The sequence below is a fragment of the Olea europaea genome, unplaced genomic scaffold, assembly GCF_002742605.1.
Source record: "Olea europaea var. sylvestris unplaced genomic scaffold, O_europaea_v1 scaffold138, whole genome shotgun sequence".
In the NCBI taxonomy this organism is placed as follows: domain Eukaryota; kingdom Viridiplantae; phylum Streptophyta; class Magnoliopsida; order Lamiales; family Oleaceae; genus Olea; species Olea europaea.
Window position 1 is genome coordinate 137,771 of NW_019231313.1, and position 21,422 is coordinate 159,192.

The 21,422-nt window shown below is 32.9% G+C and overlaps 1 protein-coding gene across 1 annotated transcript; it reads right to left on the bottom strand.

Annotated features, from left to right (window-relative positions):
- Positions 1 to 1,718: 1,718 nt before the first annotated feature.
- Positions 1,719 to 13,537, bottom strand: LOC111375499 (long chain acyl-CoA synthetase 4). The gene is made up of 16 exons (XM_022998338.1): positions 13,386 to 13,537; positions 12,352 to 12,415; positions 12,186 to 12,275; positions 11,083 to 11,139; positions 10,149 to 10,197; positions 9,820 to 9,896; positions 9,330 to 9,369; positions 9,138 to 9,232; positions 4,319 to 4,486; positions 4,045 to 4,155; positions 3,884 to 3,971; positions 3,364 to 3,430; positions 3,055 to 3,130; positions 2,838 to 2,955; positions 1,931 to 2,176; positions 1,719 to 1,840 (listed from the first exon to the last, which is right to left on the bottom strand). The coding sequence occupies exons 1-16, from the start codon at positions 13,535 to 13,537 to the stop codon at positions 1,719 to 1,721; spliced, it is 1,620 nt and encodes a 539-aa protein (XP_022854106.1).
- Positions 13,538 to 21,422: the final 7,885 nt, after the last annotated feature.

Sequence of the window (21,422 nt, forward strand, 5' to 3'; positions counted from 1 at the left end):
CATATTGTCAGTTGATATACATTGTTCCTCTACGATTAACTCTTTTTTTTTCTTTACTTTTAATCTTATTTTTTATTGTGATCTTTATTATTTTATATTATACCATTAATTTTATTCATTACAATCCCTCTGTGTCAACAACTTACACTCTACTTTAAGAAAACTTCTCAGCAACTTTAAAGGCGCCACCGTGAAAGGCCACTTAGAACTCTTTCAAAACTGCGATGACAGAATTAGCTACACAGTGATACAGCAGAAAATAAAACTGTGGGCACCATACCATTAGCTGCCATTTCTTAATTAGACAATTACTATAAAGGCCAAATTGCAGTGAAAATGCATGAAATTCCTCGTATATATGGAAGCTACTCATGTGGCATCAGTCATGTGATGTGTACGACAATGATTTTTGTGAAAACTAAAATGATATGGTACTGATATTGAAATCAAATATGAAAGGCTACGAAAACATTGTGGGAAAAAATATATTTTATATACATGACAAGATAACAATCTCAATATTTAAATTTTAGAACCATCGGCCGTCATTTAAAAATGGACACAATACATTATCGGCAGAGACGGATCTACAACTAGAAGTATCGGCCGTCATTAAAAAGTGTGGACACAATACATTATCGGCAGAGACCGATCAAACAATTTTAATGTCTTAAGTAAACTATTTAAGGGGACCTTTTAAAGAATAATAAAAAAAAAAATCAAATGAAATGAAATGAAATAAAAAAGAATGTTCATCGACAGAATCACCAATAATATCTAATTATAATAACTATCAATTAATGCTTCGGAAGAAAAAATCGACAACCATAATATTAGTGATCGTGGATGTACATCGGTCAACAATTAGTGACACAATAAAGCCCATAATATAATATCGTTAGCAATCATCGATGGTACTTCAATCTCTAATCACCAACGAAAAAAATTTATTCTTTATTTAATTTTTCTAATTATGTTAATATTAATCACCAACGAAAAAAATTTATTTTTTATTCAATTTTTCTAATTATGTTAATATTTTGTTAGTAATTATAGATTTTATGTTAATTTTTATTTACAAGATTAAAGTTGTTTTTTAATTTTCGATGAATCCTTAAAAATAAATTTCAAGAGGTAATTTATTTTAACTTTTTAAAATAAGAGTGGGTTTGCCTCTCCAAATATGAAGAGCCAAACTCACTCTTCATTCTTCTTTTATAATGATTTTATATCATAAGTCATATATTTCAATTCTCTACTACTTAAATTATTTGAATTATATTCAAATTGATTGATCATAATATAAAATAATATATTAAATTAAGATGAGGAGAAATCAATAAATATTTCTTAAACATAGCAAAAATTAATAATCAAAATAGTGAGCATTGTTGAAATGTATAAAAAAAAGAAAAAAAAAAGATAACACTTCATAAATAGAGAGTCTTGGAGATTCTTCAAGAAACAAGGAATTTGGCACAAACGATCCATAACTTCCATCTAATTTGAAGAGTCAAACTCGCTCTTTATTTTACTTTATAATGAATGCATTAAATAAGTTATAGATTTCAATATTCTACTTTGAAACTATTCTAATCATATTTTGATTAGTCATTGTTATATAAAAAATATGTAAGATGAGGAGAAATAAATAATTTTTTCTTGAAAACAAAAAAAGAAAAAAAGAAAAAGTTACACTATAATTTTAAGATTGCTATCTATTTTACCGTATATGCTTTTATAAATAGAGGGTCGGCTGGATAAGCCTCAAGCTTGAAAATGTTCTTCTTGCGATCAATAATTTTCAAGCTTCCATTTGGTTGCCACTCACCAATATCCCCTGAAAAGAGAATTTTATCAGAATGAAGATGAAAAAAATATTTGGTACCGTACGCAAATTGATTAGGAACTAGTGCCAGAACAAACCAACCTGTGTGAAACCAGCCATTAATCAAAACTTCATTTGTAAGGTCTTCACGTTTGAAGTAGCCTGAAAATAAAGTATCTCCCCTTATGCACACTTCTCCACGTGGAGTACTTGAAAGGGCATCATAATTCATTTCGGGAACAGATTCCAGGCGCACATCCACATTGGGCACTGGAGGACCCACTGTACCCAGCATGTCCATCTCATCTGGAATAGAGACGAATGTACCAGCACAAGTTTCTGTCAAACCTATATCACAGTAGAGAAATTAAGTCAGATACCATCTAGTGAACTGGAAAATTGCTATTACAACTGCCAATCGATGATTTTCCAGGTTCAGGATAGCAGCACTACACTTACACAAACATATACACTACAAGCGACAATTTATGACTGATCTAAACAGAAAATCTATCCTTTTGTCCCTTAAACAAGAGTGTCTTGCTACAACACAATTTATGATATATATTGATTTGATAACGAGGCAAATAATTGAATATGTGCTACACTCTACATTTAATTTTCCATATAAAACCAGAAAAGGAAGGTTTACACTGCTTGATGAACTGGAGCTATCTTACAAATATTAGGGCATCAGGATAAGAGACCGGTTGCATTATTTCAAGAACAGAAATTCAAGAGAGTAATTATAGCCCACTAGTATAACAAAAATAAATATAACATTTAAAACTTTACTGAGTAATCAACATTGAAATTCTCAGCTGACACCTCTACAGGAAAATAACATGACAGGTTCCACGTTGAGAAGCAAGGGAGCAATAAATAATTTGGAAGTGTTTAACAGATAAAAAATACACTTCACCAGGAGCAAGAAGTCAAGGTTACATGAACAAAAATAAAAAGATCCAATTTTAGTGGACAATAACTCAATAGGATGAAGGCAAAATACCGTATCCTTGAAGCACATATGAACATGACACCACCCGTAGATACTCTTCTACATGAGAGGCAAGAGGCGCTGCTCCAGACAAAATAAGTCTTACATTTCCCCCTAACCCTTGTTTTACCTAAAAGAGCATGCAAAATAAATCACAGTTATATTTTTGTGGAAAAGTGGGAGAATTTAAACACGGTTATAGCAGGTCCAGACAGCATATATTCACTACCTTACTGAAAACGATTTTGTCACAGAGTGAAGCCGCTTCAGAATGTTTCAATCCATTCCTCATATTACGTAACTTGCTACATAAATTTTAACAAGCAGGTATCAGAACAACAGAAAACCAAAATGGTTAAGGAATCGAGAATAGAAGTTGAAATGGACGGACAGGATTGCAGCACCACGTTGACAATTTACTTTGGCCTGATTTGCTCAGAAGCCAGCAATCAGTTCACTTGGAAAGGACAATTCAAGATATATAGGAATTCAAGTTCAATTTCCATCAAAAACAAAGGAAAGCTAGAACAGAACTCACTAAGAGTATGCAAAATTAAACAATGCTTGTTTAATGAAACCCCCAGCAGCAATTTTCTGTTGCAAACCTGATGTACACAGAAATCAAGGACAACAAAATCCACGTATCAGTTCACAGAGAGAAATTTTACAACTGCATTAGAGAATGAACAAGCAGAAAGTTGCCTTGCCCTCCCAGAATACACACATTTTCCATTCCAGATATTAAAATGTCATGCCGGCATTTTTGTTAGTTCATTACTTGTACCTAACAACTTATTTGACAAGAAGTAAATTATTTGCATGAGGAAGGACCAAAAGTGGACCTTGTAAAGATGAAAATTTAAGTCAGAAACATGGACTAATATTGGTTGGAAACTGGATTTCATCATCACAGTAGGTTATCTACACTTATATCAGTCAAAAGGCAATATCGTCATCTAACATCACTACAATATTTCTCAACATTCCACACGTGTGGAAGAAAATATAAATACCTGCTATTTAATATTTTCGTTAAAATGTGGATGCACAAAACAAACCTGAATAAATTCTATCTAATACCCGAGGAACGGCACAGAAAATAGTAGGCTTTAGTTCTCCAATGTCTTCAACCAATAACTTAACATCCTGCAGATAAGTTAAATGATTCAATTATTATGTAATCTCTGTTATGACCGAAAAACAAATGTAGCACTCTTACCCCACGCCAAAATCCTATTGAGGCCCCATGATTAATAAAACACTCTTCGATCACCCGGTCAAAGATATGAGCCAGGGGAAGATATGATAGATATACATCATTGACAGTCAACTGAGAGATAAAAAAAGAAGTTGAAACTTGTACTCAAATTATTAGAAACAATCAAATAATTGCTGCTTCAACGATTTAGACTGAAAATTGGATGAAACATTTTTAATCGTATTCATCAACTTAATCGATGACAATGAGCAGAAAGTAAATATATAATAGTTACCGATTCTTTCACACTCCCTAGAAGACGCTTTACTCCAGCTATTAGTGTGACAATACTATTATTTGAAATCAAGACCCCCTTGGGATCTCCGGTGGTTCCACTAGTATACATAATTGTACAAATGTCACTTTTCTTTTTCACCGGGAGATCAAACTGTTTATTGTCTCCCTGCACAATAACAGAGGTACCATAATTAGGTCAAGCAACAGGTGAGCAACACAAACTAATTAGAAGAAAAATGACACAAGTAAATAACTAGAAGAGAAGGAAAAGATTATATTAAAGCTCAATGGATCAAACAACATTAGATTCTAGAATTAAATTAATGTTGGCCAACAACACAGTATGAACAATATACCTTTATGCACAAACTAGCATTCAGATTAGAAAGTTATATACTTTTCAAATGCAAGAGATGCTACCAAGAGAAAGATTGTATTTCCCCATTGTGAATGATTCATGGAATAAACCCAAGCAGCAAAGATAAATGGATTTCAGCATCCCACTTCCCTAATTTCACCCACACACCAAAAAATGAATAATATCCACACTCCATAAGTTGGATCTTCAGTAAATTGCTTCAGTCCCCGTGTTTTGTATCTTGGCTAAACTCCTTAAAGGATCTACAAATTTAGAAAATAAATTGTGGCAGAAAGACAGCTTTCAAAGGCAGCACTTCACAAGTTAGCTATTTCCTCCCAAGTCACAACCACAAAATTTAATTAACACCATCAATCCAAGTGTCATAGATAATATTGGTTGACTTAACAGCTATTGCTGAAATGGAAGAGGAATAATTTAGCCTATGTTTGGCAAAATTTATAAATCATTTATAAATAGCCAAACTTCATTTTCAACCATACATTCCATTGGACCCACAGGTTCCATCCATTTATCTACCGATTGTCACGATCTATTTATAAATTAAACTGTTATATATTCTTCCCAAACGGAGGCTTAGGTATACGCAGCAAGCACGTGCAACAGTGTGTTTTTCAGATAGAAAGTAATTTATGATCTAAAAATTTAGATTAGCAAATAATACAGATGGTTAAAACTTAAGTTTTTCTTTTCTAATGACAATAAAACATCACCTACACAAAACGGCAACAAATAACACTGTTGTTTTCCCGCCCAGTGCACTAGCTATGTATCAGAGCTCAAATTTATCCAAGTCAACTTTTTAGGATGAAATTGACCAATATGATGTAGATAAACACATAAAATATGCATGATGGATAATGTAATAACTTTTTCAATCATCCTGGTAACAAAAATTCTTCATGCTGGAAGTAGGACAGCTGAACTGGATATCTACCACTCGAGTGATCAATAAAATTTTCTAATGGCTTCTTCACATGAGACTAGAGAAATGGGAACTTTGACATGGATCCCAAGTAAAGGACCTAATATCCACACCCATGTACTCGAAGGAGACAAAAGATCTCTGATAAGTATTTCAGATACAGTTGTAGCTCCTAAGCTACAGCAACATGCTTCATGATTCAAAAGAGATAAATAGAAAAAAAAATCAAAAATACAATAGGTTAGTTATCAAAGTTTTCTTTTGTTTAGCAAGCTGAATACGAGAAGGCAAAAGGCTCAACATGACAAGTAAATACGGTATTGTAATCTTCCCAATCAAAGCCGATAGAGATGGCAAATTTTCCAGAGAAGAATCCATAATAGCTCAAGCAAGCCTCTAACTACTGGTATAAGAGTCAGACACAAGCCAAACATTCAATGCATAACACCTCAGGTTAACCAAAATTTTTACTAAGACAACATAAAATAATGAAGCAAGATTATCTAATTTCAGTGGCATGGAACATCAAAAAGAAGCAAAAAAACTTCTGCAAATTTCTTAAGTTATAAGGTGAGATTCTTCAAACTAGGCTCATGAAGTTTATATCTCTACTCTCCAACAATTTCCTCTTCTCTCCAACCCATTTGACATCTTGTATGCAAGTTATATTAACTTTACACTTATCTATCAGTCTACTAGTTTCAGGGATTTTCTTATTAGTGTCACTATAATGTAAGTTCCTATCCTAGTTCTATTATCCTAGACTAACTACTTGACCCATCTCTGTCCATTAGATTGCAGAAACCTTTGCTTACATTTCGACAACTTAGGCACCAAAATCCAGGAAGCTTATGGATGAAAATGAATTAGGACAAAATGACTTTGAGACTCGTCTTATCCATATTTCTAAGCAATAAATAAGGGCGATGGGAGGTGCAAACTGGACATGACCTAATGTTCAACCTTGTAAACGAAGTATAATTTCAGAATGACAGCCATATAGTAGTTAGATAAGCAGTTCTTCCACTATAGTTAGCAATGAGTGAAGCAACCAAGAAAAAAATTAAAGGTTGAAATCAAAACGCTTACCAATAACAAAAATTCATCCCAAGAATGGATAGCCACACCAAATTTTTCAACTTCTTCCCTTTGTTGAGAAGTGACTTTGCCAAAGCTGACAATAGCTGAAACAGAACAATAAATGATGTTTATGCTATCATTTTTCTCATTTAAATCCATGAACAATAATGAAACAGAAATCTGACATCGTCGGAGACTTACTTCTCAAGTATTTTGTGGCACTGGGAAGAGTTTTGATCAGCTGCAAGGCAAAAAGTAGATGCATATTAGCAAAATATGAACAATTGAAAACCTAGTCCAACGAGTCAGTACAAATACACAGAAAAATGTCAAAACCATTGAAGCCATAAAAGACAGAAAATTAATAGTTCATATAACTATGCCCTTGTTTGATCCCCATTTTGGGGGAAATAATGCATTTTGAATAGTAGATAGATAAAGAATATGTGGTTAAAAATTAAAGAAAAATTTTGGATTTGTGTAATTATTTTATTAAAGAATGTGTGGTTGAAAATGAGTTTTGAAAAAATAAGTTTTTAAAAGAATGAGAATCAAAGAAAGGGCTATCATTGAAAACAGATAAAAGTGAAAACCATGAGTACAAAATAAAAATAAAAATGAGAACCTTAAATAAAAATCTAAAAGAGAAAAATTCGTCGTGCAATCAAATTCCTAACATTAGCAACCGTACCTCAGGAATCTTCTTCTCCTCTACAAAAGCAATTGCAACCTCCGCATGGCAAATAATGAACTCAATTGCACCAGCACCTAAACCATATGAAATAACAATTTAATTTAATTGGGTTCTATGTGGACATGGAAGGTTTTTGTACAAAAGAATCAGTCTAAATCCAGAACTAATAAAAACCTATTGTCTTGGGCCTCTTGGGAAATGACATTCCAAAGGCAACTTTACTAAAGACAAAAGTCTGTTAGTCTTGTGATATGGCAGAGGTACAAATCAACTTATTATTAGCGCATAAATTCACAGACGCATGCAACAGAAGGGATGATCCATACCTAAGGTGTCATATAAGGGAACACAATAAAGCCCATGAGCATTACATGCCTGCATTAATTTGTTGGTGTTAGAAAAATTGCAGCAAATTCTACAAAAGATATTCACAACAATTTCATTGACATCTAAGGCAAAAGAAGTTATCACAAAATCAAGAAACTCTTAGAGGGGAAGAAGATACAAAGAAAAATAGAAGTAGAGAAATGGAATAAGAGAACATATATGCAGACATTTTGCTTTCAAAATTTACAGCTCACAGAAGGAAACAGAAAGATAAAGGAGTAAGGAAAACAAGAAACAAGTGTATGGATCTAATAAATCCACAGAAGACGTGAGCTTCAAGAATCTACCACTCGAGTGATCAATAAAATTTTCTAATGGCTTCTTCACATGAGACTAGAGAAATGGGAACTTTGACATGGATCCCAAGTAAAGGACCTAATATCCACACCCATGTACTCGAAGGAGACAAAAGATCTCTGATAAGTATTTCAGATACAGTTGTAGCTCCTAAGCTACAGCAACATGCTTCATGATTCAAAAGAGATAAATAGAAAAAAAAATCAAAAATACAATAGGTTAGTTATCAAAGTTTTCTTTTGTTTAGCAAGCTGAATACGAGAAGGCAAAAGGCTCAACATGACAAGTAAATACGGTATTGTAATCTTCCCAATCAAAGCCGATAGAGATGGCAAATTTTCCAGAGAAGAATCCATAATAGCTCAAGCAAGCCTCTAACTACTGGTATAAGAGTCAGACACAAGCCAAACATTCAATGCATAACACCTCAGGTTAACCAAAATTTTTACTAAGACAACATAAAATAATGAAGCAAGATTATCTAATTTCAGTGGCATGGAACATCAAAAAGAAGCAAAAAAACTTCTGCAAATTTCTTAAGTTATAAGGTGAGATTCTTCAAACTAGGCTCATGAAGTTTATATCTCTACTCTCCAACAATTTCCTCCTCTCTCCAACCCATTTGACATCTTGTATGCAAGTTATATTAACTTTACACTTATCTATCAGTCTACTAGTTTCAGGGATTTTCTTATTAGTGTCACTATAATGTAAGTTCTATTATCCTAGACTAACTACTTGACCCATCTCTGTCCATTAGATTGCAGAAACCTTTGCTTACATTTCGACAACTTAGGCACCAAAATCCAGGAAGCTTATGGATGAAAATGAATTAGGACAAAATGACTTTGAGACTCGTCTTATCCATATTTCTAAGCAATAAATAAGGGCGATGGGAGGTGCAAACTGGACATGACCTAATGTTCAACCTTGTAAACGAAGTATAATTTCAGAATGACAGCCATATAGTAGTGAGATAAGCAGTTCTTCCACTATAGTTAGCAATGAGTGAAGCAACCAAGAAAAAAATTAAAGGTTGAAATCAAAACGCTTACCAATAACAAAAATTCATCCCAAGAATGGATAGCCACACCAAATTTTTCAACTTCTTCCCTTTGTTGAGAAGTGACTTTGCCAAAGCTGACAATAGCTGAAACAGAACAATAAATGATGTTTATGCTATCATTTTTCTCATTTAAATCCATGAACAATAATGAAACAGAAATCTGACATCGTCGGAGACTTACTTCTCAAGTATTTTGTGGCACTGGGAAGAGTTTTGATCAGCTGCAAGGCAAAAAGTAGATGCATATTAGCAAAATATGAACAATTGAAAACCTAGTCCAACGAGTCAGTACAAATACACAGAAAAATGTCAAAACCATTGAAGCCATAAAAGACAGAAAATTAATAGTTCATATAACTATGCCCTTGTTTGATCCCCATTTTGGGGGAAATAATGCATTTTGAATAGTAGATAGATAAAGAATATGTGGTTAAAAATTAAAGAAAAATTTTGGATTTGTGTAATTATTTTATTAAAGAATGTGTGGTTGAAAATGAGTTTTGAAAAAATAAGTTTTTAAAAGAATGAGAATCAAAGAAAGGGCTATCATTGAAAACAGATAAAAGTGAAAACCATGAGTACAAAATAAAAATAAAAATGAGAACCTTAAATAAAAATCTAAAAGAGAAAAATTCGTCGTGCAATCAAATTCCTAACATTAGCAACCGTACCTCAGGAATCTTCTTCTCCTCTACAAAAGCAATTGCAACCTCCGCATGGCAAATAATGAACTCAATTGCACCAGCACCTAAACCATATGAAATAACAATTTAATTTAATTGGGTTCTATGTGGACATGGAAGGTTTTTGTACAAAAGAATCAGTCTAAATCCAGAACTAATAAAAACCTATTGTCTTGGGCCTCTTGGGAAATGACATTCCAAAGGCAACTTTACTAAAGACAAAAGTCTGTTAGTCTTGTGATATGGCAGAGGTACAAATCAACTTATTATTAGCGCATAAATTCACAGACGCATGCAACAGAAGGGATGATCCATACCTAAGGTGTCATATAAGGGAACACAATAAAGCCCATGAGCATTACATGCCTGCATTAATTTGTTGGTGTTAGAAAAATTGCAGCAAATTCTACAAAAGATATTCACAACAATTTCATTGACATCTAAGGCAAAAGAAGTTATCACAAAATCAAGAAACTCTTAGAGGGGAAGAAGATACAAAGAAAAATAGAAGTAGAGAAATGGAATAAGAGAACATATATGCAGACATTTTGCTTTCAAAATTTACAGCTCACAGAAGGAAACAGAAAGATAAAGGAGTAAGGAAAACAAGAAACAAGTGTATGGATCTAATAAATCCACAGAAGACGTGAGCTTCAAGAAAAATAAACAAAAGAATTATAATGCGTGGAATGCAAAATTTATGAACATAATAATGAATAAAAAAGTTATTGATATTTTTTGGAATAGATCAAGAATTAGACCCAAATTGTTAAACTACATGAATTCACAATATAAATGATCCTGAGGGGAAATTTCTAAACCTCCCTTAGGTGCCATTTCGAGTGATAAAATAGCACAGGTCTTTAGGTGGCTAACTAACCAATGCTGAAATACATGGGCAGAAGCAATAACAATCTTGTGCTTTTCTGTGAACTTTCCATAACTTAGTAAATGTGAATAAGTGATCAATATATGTGTTACGAACAAGAGCCAGTTTACAGATGATATATATATATATATATATATATAGAACTCAAAACTATGACAAGACAATAGATTTGGTTATGATAAATGCAGTATAGTTTATTTGGATTAGGTCATGTGACCCATAAAACAACAACGACATCAAGGAGGTTATTCCTCGGACAATGAATTACATGTTTTTCCCCCATGATGATACTTACAACATAATGCATACACACGTGCACATTCAGAGAAAGGGGAAGAGCAGAAATAGTAAAAAAGTAGTACCTCCATACTCATAATCCACTCCGGGCAATTAGCGCCATAAATACCACATCGGTCTCCCTAAAAATTATTATTATATTGAACAGAGAGTGAGAAATTAAGTTTTTGCATTTCAAATAGTATTTTAAAGAAGATTAAACTTAATCAACATTGATGAGTCATACGAGGCAGAAGTCAAATAAATCAATACAGGGGGAACAACAAAAGTAAGAAAAAAGAATAGAGAATACAATGTCAAGACTCAGAAATCTAACAAACATTTGCCAGATAGTAACTTATTTTAATAACCCATAAGCAAAGTTAACAAACCAAGCTATGTTTGGAAAATAAAGTACCAAGATATGACATTGAAAGTAAGAAAATGAACCCAAAGTAGCTGGTTGTTCACAAGGTAACTTTGAAACAAGTTTTAAATGGTAGATACCTCAAAAGAACTTGGATAAGGGAAGGCCATTTAAGGAGATTACATCTTCGTTTTGTTTGAAACAGGGAAATCTAGCTTGATAATATGCATGACAGAATGACAGATGAAATGACATTAGAACTGGAAAACCCAGAAGAAGAAGATCAATGCTTGTGATTTAATTCACACAAAGTGTCCAAGTCTTTTTACTTCTCCTTCATGCTGGGTACTTTGCAGAATGGATCCCCATGTGTTGATCGTCTGTTTTTACATTGTGAAGTTGCAATGATGCTACAGGGCAGATTATTGCACGAAGAAGACTTAGTTTCATTTATTCCTTGAAATGTCAATTGGTTTCAGTTCTGGAAGAAAGGAGTTTTTACGTGGCTGTCCTTCGGAGTAATATAAACAGAAAACAATTGCAGAATTTTGAAAAAGAGAAAAGCAAGTTATTTTTGAGTAATGGGAATCGATAAAATTCTTGGCATCATATGGGCCTCAACATCTGAAGGAACTAAGTTCCTTTCTCACTAGTCGTTCTCAGTTGGTAAGAATTCTTCCTGGGTCTCAAGGACATCCAATCCGCCATAAATCATAAATATATCCTTTTAATTAATAGAATTTCATTTCTTATCAAACAAAAAAGCACAGGCTAGAAAGCAGCTATGGCAAAAAGTTTGAAACACACTAGATTATAACTTACTTCCTCAATGCCACAGCTGCGAATGGAGTTCCCAACTTTGACCACTAAGTCATATACTTCGTTGTAAGTCATCCATACATATTTACCGGGCTGTAAGTGAAAGCAACAAGTCCAAGAATTAGGTATAATTAAGGGGGGGGGGGGGGGGGGGGGGAAAAAAATAATCCTTTCCGTCAACGATCTCACGACGACCAAGCATTGGGTTACTTGGATATTTCTCTACTGACAAACTGTGACAAAAAAAGGTTCAGTTCAAACAATGATCAACATTGAAAACAAAGAAGTATAGTTAAAGCAGTATCTTTAAAGCAATCATACTTCAAGTCAACTATTGGAACTAACTCAAGCAAGCAAATTAATCCTTCTTTTCTTTTCAATGGGAAAACACCTGACTTGGGGATGCAATAATGCATAAACTTGGGCACTAACAAATGGCGGAATAAAAGCATACACCAATTATTCCAGCAATTCTCAGAAGAATAAAAATAGGTAAGTATATGCACTTTGACTAGGGTAGCTCATCACAGGTGATCGTTCAGATCAAGGCAGCCACTTAGGCTATGATGAAAAATTACCGCTGTTGCTCTCCTGGTAAAAAAATGTGTGACATTTATATACACATAAAACTAATCAAATTGGGGTATATCCATATTTATGTAGTCAAGATCATTGCTTTCATGCTAAGAATTTTCATATCCATCAAAGTCAACTCTCTTGACCACAATTTTGTAGTTGCTACAACACATTTAACATATATATGCACATCATTGCTTTCATTCTAAAAACTTCCATATCCAAAGACCAAAGTCAACCGTCTAAACCACAATTTATGTAGTTTCTAGAACACAATTAACATATATATGTGCATCAAAATATACAGCAAAAACATCAGCTTCGCGCAATACATAGCATAAAGAAAAACTTAACCACTAGCAACCACTAGTAAATCAGACAATGTTGTCGAGTGTAAGCAAAATCGGTTGCAAAGTTTAATATTTCACACAACAAATCGTGGACTTTTTAACAATTCAAAATGCAATTAGACTTGAATAACAAAAAAAAAAACGTGCTATAGATTCAATACAAACTCATCAAATACCTCTCCACAATTAAACTGAGAACAAAAAAATCACAAAACGAAAATGAACTAATGAATATTTAATAAAACTATGCAAATTACGCAAAAGGTCAAAAAATCACCGGAAAATATCCCAGCAACTGTCGAGTCCTGGAATCGGCTCTGGAAATCCATCCTTAGCAAAAGCACTGCGAAAAACTGGTCCCATCGACGGCTTTCCATCTCTTGCTTCCTTTGCTGGCTCCACTTCAACTATAAAATTCTTCCCCGGCATTGATGAATATTTAATAAAACTATGCAAATTACGCAAAAGGTCAAAAAATCACCGGAAAATATCCCAGCAACTGTCGAGTCCTGGAATCGGCTCTGGAAATCCATCCTTAGCAAAAGCACTCCGAAAAACTGGTCCCATCGACGGCTTTCCATCTCTTGCTTCCTTTGCTGGCTCCACTTCAACTATAAAATTCTTCCCCGGCATTTTCGATCCTTGTTTCCCTCTTTACAATAAATATATGTGTGTAGGGATCAAAGTATGTAAAGCTTGAAAGAGGACTAGATTTGACAGTAAGGAGAGTCAGAAGATTTTGGAAGGGAAGAAAACAGGAGAACAGTTTTTATGTAGAGAGAGAAGAAATCACCAGCGCAGGCAGTGTTTGACTTGAAGAGAAAATTGCACAGAGTTGCGTATGAACGGAAAAAATTTGCTCGAGGTCACTTAACTTATATATTTGTTTTGTGTTAGGGTCCGAACTTTACTTTATTTCTAAATAAGTTCAATTTTTTTACTATTGCGGAATAACGGCCAATCTCCTGTCTAACTAAAGTCGTTAATTTTTGCCCATTTGTTAGAGATAAAAATTTAGAATTTAATTTAAATCAAAGACAATAATTAATTTTAACCACATATTTTACATAACTCACAACTTTTGAACAGCACATTTCATTAACTTTATCAAAATTTGTTAAAAATCTAATTTTAATTCTAACTAAACATGGGCTAAATAAATCTCGATCTTTATATATTGGCACTTAGAAGCAATGTTTTACTCATCAATTCAGACATTAAATTGAAAAAGGACCAAGGTAAAAGGGTAGAATTGGCTTTGAAATCTTTTGTAGAACTTAAAAGAAATCATATTTTTAAAAGTTTAAAGGGTAATTAGTACAAAAGGTCCTTACCTTTCAATGTTATTGTGAAATACATTCATATATATTTTTTTTAACATTTTTGCCTTTATTTCAACGTTTCATTGCAGAAAACGTAATTTTCACAATTTTTAATATAAAATTACCAAAGTACCCTCTCATTTAAATAAAGCGAAAATAATAATAATAAATTACAATATTACTCCTAAATGTTTTAAAAAGTGAAAGTGAATCCAAATAATTATTAAAGAGTCTAATAGCACAAAATGCCCCAACGTTTCAAATTGGTGAAAATAACATTTTTTTACAAAGAAAAGTGAAAATAGGGATGAAAAAACAAAAAATAATAATAATTGAAACGTTGGGACGTTTTTCGCAAAAAGTGTCAAATGTATATACCGATTCAATTCGAGCTCTTGGAATTGGATCGAATTCGATTAAATCTAAGGTGAATGCTTAATTTACGTTAGGGAAGAAATTAAAATATTTTTAAAAAAAAATCTCTCTCTCCCTGCTTCTCCAAATGGTCAACCACTTTAGAGGTCAAAAAATTTCAGTAAACCACCACCCAAACTACTAGATCGCCATGCAGCCGAAAAGCCCCGCTTTCCTATACACATATCACCCAACATCCAATCTTGAAACCTTCATGCTAATAGATTTGTTCGAAATTACAAGCCAAAATACCTAACTTGTGAATGCAAATACTAGCGACATCACCTGTTTCTAAGAGACCTATGTCATATCCAACACATCAATCGACTATACTCACTAGGGTGCCTCTCTTCTTGGTATTAAAATATCAACAGATGGTTCAATGATATGGAGGTTTGGCGATTTGGGCGATGGTTGGTCGAAGTTTCTTCACTTTTAACATGGCAATCCCATTTGGAGAAGAAGATAAGAAAGAGAGAGTTTTTTTTTTTTTTTTTGTTATTTTCAATATTTTAAAATAGCAAAAAACATCTATACGTTTGACAATTTTTGTGGAAAAACGTCAATACGTTTTTTTTTTTTTTTTGAGTCTACATTTCATTCCGAAAAACGTTATTTCCACCAATTTGAAATGTATGGACGTTTTGCACACTATAGACCAAACGTAAAAACATTTTATGATATTAGGCTTTTTAATAATTATTTGGACTCACTTGCACTTTTTAAAATATTTAGGAGTAAGATTTTAATCTATTCTTTATTTTTCTTTTCTTTTGTTTTTTTGGTTTTATTTAAATGGGAGGGTATTTCCGTCATTTTACATTAAAAATGATGAAAATGACGTTTTTTGCAATGAAACGTTAAAATAAGGACGAAAATGGTAAAAAATAAAAGGTAGTGACGTTTTGCACAATAATATTGAAAGGTAATAACATTTTGTGCTAATTATCCAAAGTCTAAAGGGTAAAACCTGCTATTTATTGGGTGAACTAGTCAATATAGGTAGTTCATACTCTTTTCACATAATTTTATTATTTTTGTTTTTTTACACAGACTTATTCAAGATTTTTTGATTGAACTGATCGGTTCAGTTCAATTCTTATAACATTGCTTAAATGGTGAAACAACGCAATCTCGAACTTACTCGGGTTTTCCACCAAACATGTCCCAATTGCTAATGAAACATTTGAATTAAAATAAAATTATAGGTTATGTGGTCATTTTAGAACAAATTGAAGTTTAGTAAGTAACGCGGAATATACATATAAATTGGGTGACCTCCGATAAATTTCTCCCTTTTACATTCATTACACCGTACACGGGGGAGAGTATTTTTTATGGGGACCATCACGGAGGAGTTGAATATTTTTATGCGGACAGAATATAGAGAGAGCTGCGGAGGGGCCCGTGTACAGTTGGAATTTTTCTAAATGTTGACCTCAGATTTGGAATTGAGTTTTCGGTGGAAATTGAGGAATGGTCGCTCTCTTCTTTACTTCATCTACTTCTCTACTGTTTATACATAAATAATTATACAATGATTTATTTGATTGTTCTTCTTTTCAATAAATAGCATCAAAATGAGAATAATACTACCGTACATAAGCAATTACATAATAATTTACATAATTTCTTTTTTTCCTTTTTTTGGTAAATTCAATTCAAATTTTGGATATCAAAAAAGAATTTTAATTGTACACGGTTATTTATGTAAATTTGGATTTCGACCTTTAGTTTTTAGAATAATGTTATTTGCAATCACTTACTGTCGCAATCATCTTATTTAACATACGTTTGACAGTTGGTGATTTGATATATGAGGTAAGAAAAAACTACCACATTAATTTATCAAATCACAAACCGCCATATACGATGCCATGTAGAACAATTGTCACAATGAGCGACTATGAATAACATTAATCTAATTTTTATTTCTATAGTTTAGAAGACTATTGATATCTTTTACATATCAAGTTAGGCACAAGCTTTTCTAAAAGATATATTATACGATAAAATGCAATTTTGTTGGGCTTGGAACATGGAAATTTCAGTAATTTTGATGTATCTGAAACATGATTGAAAAAAAACAAAATGCCCTTTTTCCTCATTTTTCACTCCAATTAAAGTTTGCTTAAGATGCTTAAACAAAAATGGATTTGTATAGTTTGCCACTGCTTGATGGCCATAATTGAGAAAAAAATAATGTCTTGAATAGTTATTTTTTGAGAATATTTGGTTAAAAATATGGAAAAGTTTTGAATTTACTTTCAAAATATTTTATTATGTGAATGTGGGGTTAAAAATGGATATGAGAATTAAATAATTTTATTTTAAAGGGAGCCAAGACTTTATTTTATATATTTTTAGGAATTGCTATTGACTTTCGAAATAAAAAGAAGTTTCTATCGTAAGAAAATAATTTTATATAATTTGTTGATTTAAAAACTCTCAGTATCAAATGTCAAATCCATCTAGAAAAAGTCATTAATAGTAACCTATGCAGGCCAAATTGAGACAAATTAGGGTGTTTAAGAACATTAATTCACGTTAAAATTTAGTTTTGACAATAATGTTCTGATATTTATTCAGGTTTAAGTCATTTGTTCACCGACTCCCCTCACATGAAGGGAGTGGGCCCCGGCGCATTTAATGCTCGGGCCCTGCCCCTTGTGTGAGAGGCGTGTGTACATGTAGCTTGATTCATTTATTTAATTAGAAATCTAGAATTAGGATGGTGCATTCTATGACGACAAGACGGCTATGATTGCCCTAAGAAACTAATACAAAATTCACAAGGGGCGAGAGAGGCTTGGGATATATACAACCTATTTGTTTCCTAATGCAGACATGGGACGTGAGGGGTTTGAACCCAGAAATCACCCTCTGCTGCTATACTAAACTCTGACGATGACTCCATACGGTATACAATACCCTAAGAGCCCTCTATGCAATCGGAGCTACTTAGCAAAGGACTCAGAATGCTAGGACACCTTAATTGGTCGTTAAGGAGTATTTCGTTGACAAAATTAGATACTATTGGTGAACTTACATCCTGTAAAATATATTTCAACTCTTTACATGATAATATTTCAACTCATTAGATGTGGAGTGAACATTTCTTTCTTTAGCGGCTAAAGCATGGGTATGCTCATTTTTTGCTATGAGAAATATAAAGTAGGGTGTGTATTTTTTGATGCTCATCTACAAATTCTTGATGTTAATAGAGTCGACACCATGTAGCCTGCATAATCAGATACACAACGTTTTTCAAAAAATTGCTCAGCGACTATTAATACTCCGATAATTAAGTTAATTGTCAACATAAGTTGGATTGGGATTGTACGTGAGAGAGACAAACAAGCAGAGTTATGGCTGGGTTTAAAATTTTGTGTCTTATAATGAGAAAGAGGCGTATATGCATAGTAACATTAGGTTACCTTACTCAAGATTGAGTCGTATATTAATGTGGGGCATGAAAGTAAAAGTAATAGGGAGAAGATTTCCAAATTGCAAGGACTTGTGAATAGCCTAGATAATAAGAGTCTGTCATGAATAGATAAATACTTAAGAATAGCCTTCGAGATATGAGAGCTTATCGATGCACTATGAAATATGAGTCAATCATAATAAGCGAGAACTTACTAATGACCTCTAAAATAGGCGCAAATATACATAAATTGGGGACCATTTGCCCCTTCCCAATACTTATAGTAATAGGACAAAATAATGGTGAATCGAACGTTTCAAATTGTACCCAAAAAAATTACGAGCGATGCCCTTATCACATAATGCATCGAACCCATCTGTTATATGCAAATGACCATGTGTCCTTCCAAACAATATGCTGACATGAACAAGAACAAATGTTATGGTAGCAGTAGTTGCATGACAATATGATCTTTTTTTTGGGAAAAAATTCAGCACTAGCAGAAAATAATGAAATGGTAGTAGAATACTAGTTAATATAAACATTTATGTTGAATAATAGAATTTTTGAAATAGGAACAATAGCCCCTATGTAGGTCCATGATCCCCCTTGAAGGTGACATTTAAGTAGATAATCGTTGAGGTTAAGACTCTAGACTAATAACAGAACTGTAATATGTGGATTGCGATCCACGACCGAATGTTGCTTTTAGAATGAATAATTGTTTAAGACCAAGACTTCGGAGTAGAAATATGGTGCCCTATGCAAGTTGTGTACCTGGTAATTGTTTGAGCTCGCTACTTCGCACTGGAAATGGAGTGCACCATTCGGTCAAGTACCAAGTCGAAGGTGACTTTGAAACATAACTATCTCGCGTACCAAGGCATCTCGTAAGGCAAGGCACAATTAATACAATCATCTCATCGGATGAAGGATTTTGTAAAGTGAAGTATATGTACAACAATCATTTTGAGACTCGAATTATATCGAGAAGAGATAAATGAGTGGATCAATCATATCTTGTGCAGCAAACAACTTACAAAGTGAGTAATTAGTAAACTAATCATCTTGTGGGGCGAGGCACGGAGCAAAACAATGAATAAGTGAAACAATCATCTCATGAGATGAGGCATTCCATGAAGTGAGGAATGAGCGAAACAATCATCTTGCGAGACAGGATACAAGTAGACAATCATCATGCTCGTGTGGCAAGGTAGAAATGATACAATTCTCTCGCGCGCTGTAGCATCTTAAATTGCGAGGCATATACATTGCAATAATCTTGTAATATAAAATAATCATGAGCTAGAGCCTGCCTTAATACGAAAATCACAAGTCAAGATTCCTCTTCGATAATTGGAGATCTTATGAACTAGCCTCGAATGAGCAACAACTTATAGCTTGCCTCGATAATAAATTTTATTAACTAAATCTGCCGTGAATTTGATTTATTGTTCTTATGAACTTATGGTGCAAGAGTTCATAAATGAGCACTATCAAAACTCGACAACAAAACACTTATTAATTTTAATATCATATAATATTATTCTACAAAATTAATATTATATTGAAAAATTGTTCATCGAAAAATTTAACACGTTATATAGGAAAATAACTTATCTATTTATGTTTGTAAAAAAAATAATCCAACGATTTTTTAAATATTAGAAATGATAATCAGTTTATTAATCTAGCAAAGTCAATTGCTTAGCATTTAACAAGATACGTTAATCCAATCACAACCATGCTGCAGAACCTGATCCAAGGCCGAGGTCACACCACCTCGGCCCTTGGCTCCAAACCCGAGATTTTATCCCGAATTGAGCAGCATTTTTGATCCAATTAAGGACTAACCTATCAACTACAGACAATAGTTGTTACGGTTGGATAACCATTAAATTCAATCAAAATTAAAATAGTAATAAATGTTATCAACTCTAGACAATAGTTGTTACGACTGGATAACCATTAAATTCAATTAAAATAGTAATAAATGTTAGCATCGTTCTGAGCTATGCCTAGCAGATTTTTAATGATTTATTGTTGAATATATTTTTTTATTTACAAAATGCTGACTATTTCAAAAACAGAGAAGGTTTTGAGGACTTAATTCTTTTATTTAAAAAAAAAAAGTCTAGAAAATAGATATTTAAAATATTAATATGGATTGAGTCATGATTACTTGAAGAAGTTACAGATTTGTTTTATATTGTTCACCTAATATTAATTTACTTCGATTTGATCGTCCAACTTATATTGGTCACATATTTATTATTTATTATTTTTCAATTTCATCGTCCAACTTATACCTAGTCACCTAATTTTATTTTGATTCGGTTTGATCACCCAACTTATAGTTTTGTTTCAATTGGACCATTCCATCTATGTCCCCATTACGAGGTGGAGGGGAGAATTAAAGTATCTCCTCCATTTACTTATTTCTTTGATCTTATTTGTTTTTCCTTTAAAAACGATTTCTACTAAAAATATAAAATAAAATAAAATTCAATTTTGGGCGGGGGACCATATATGGACAATTTCACATGTCCGACTCTTAAATTATTTTACTTTTTGAGAAAGATTTTTAATAGACTTTTTTTCGTGCTTCCAACTAGGGACAGAGACAGGGAACAAAAAAATTTGTACTGTACTGATAAAAAAATAAATTCATTACCTAACAAAAACTAAACGGGCTTGAGGCAGGCGAGAGCTGTATCCTCCCTCAGCCCATTTCTCCAACTAATTGTCAAGATGCATAGGTAGGTGTGGAATTATGAATCGATGAACATGTTGTAGGAACACTCATATTCTAAGATGAAGTTACTGATAAAACCTTAAAATATATTTAATACAAATTAAATTTTATTTTACTATGAGATATAATGTTATGAAGCATAAAAACTAAGGGTTAAATCCACCTATGAACATTGTACTTTATATTTGAGAAATGCTATAAGCACAAATTTTTTTGACAGATTTTATATAAAAAACACAGCTATCTCGCAGGGATTGGTTGCTACCAAAAACAGTTTTTGGCAACAGTAAATAACAAGAAAACAGCTGTCTCCGTGTATAAAACCTAGTAAAAAAAATCTGTACTTGCAAAATAATTCTTTATATTTAACCCCCCCTTAATTTTCATTATAATGGG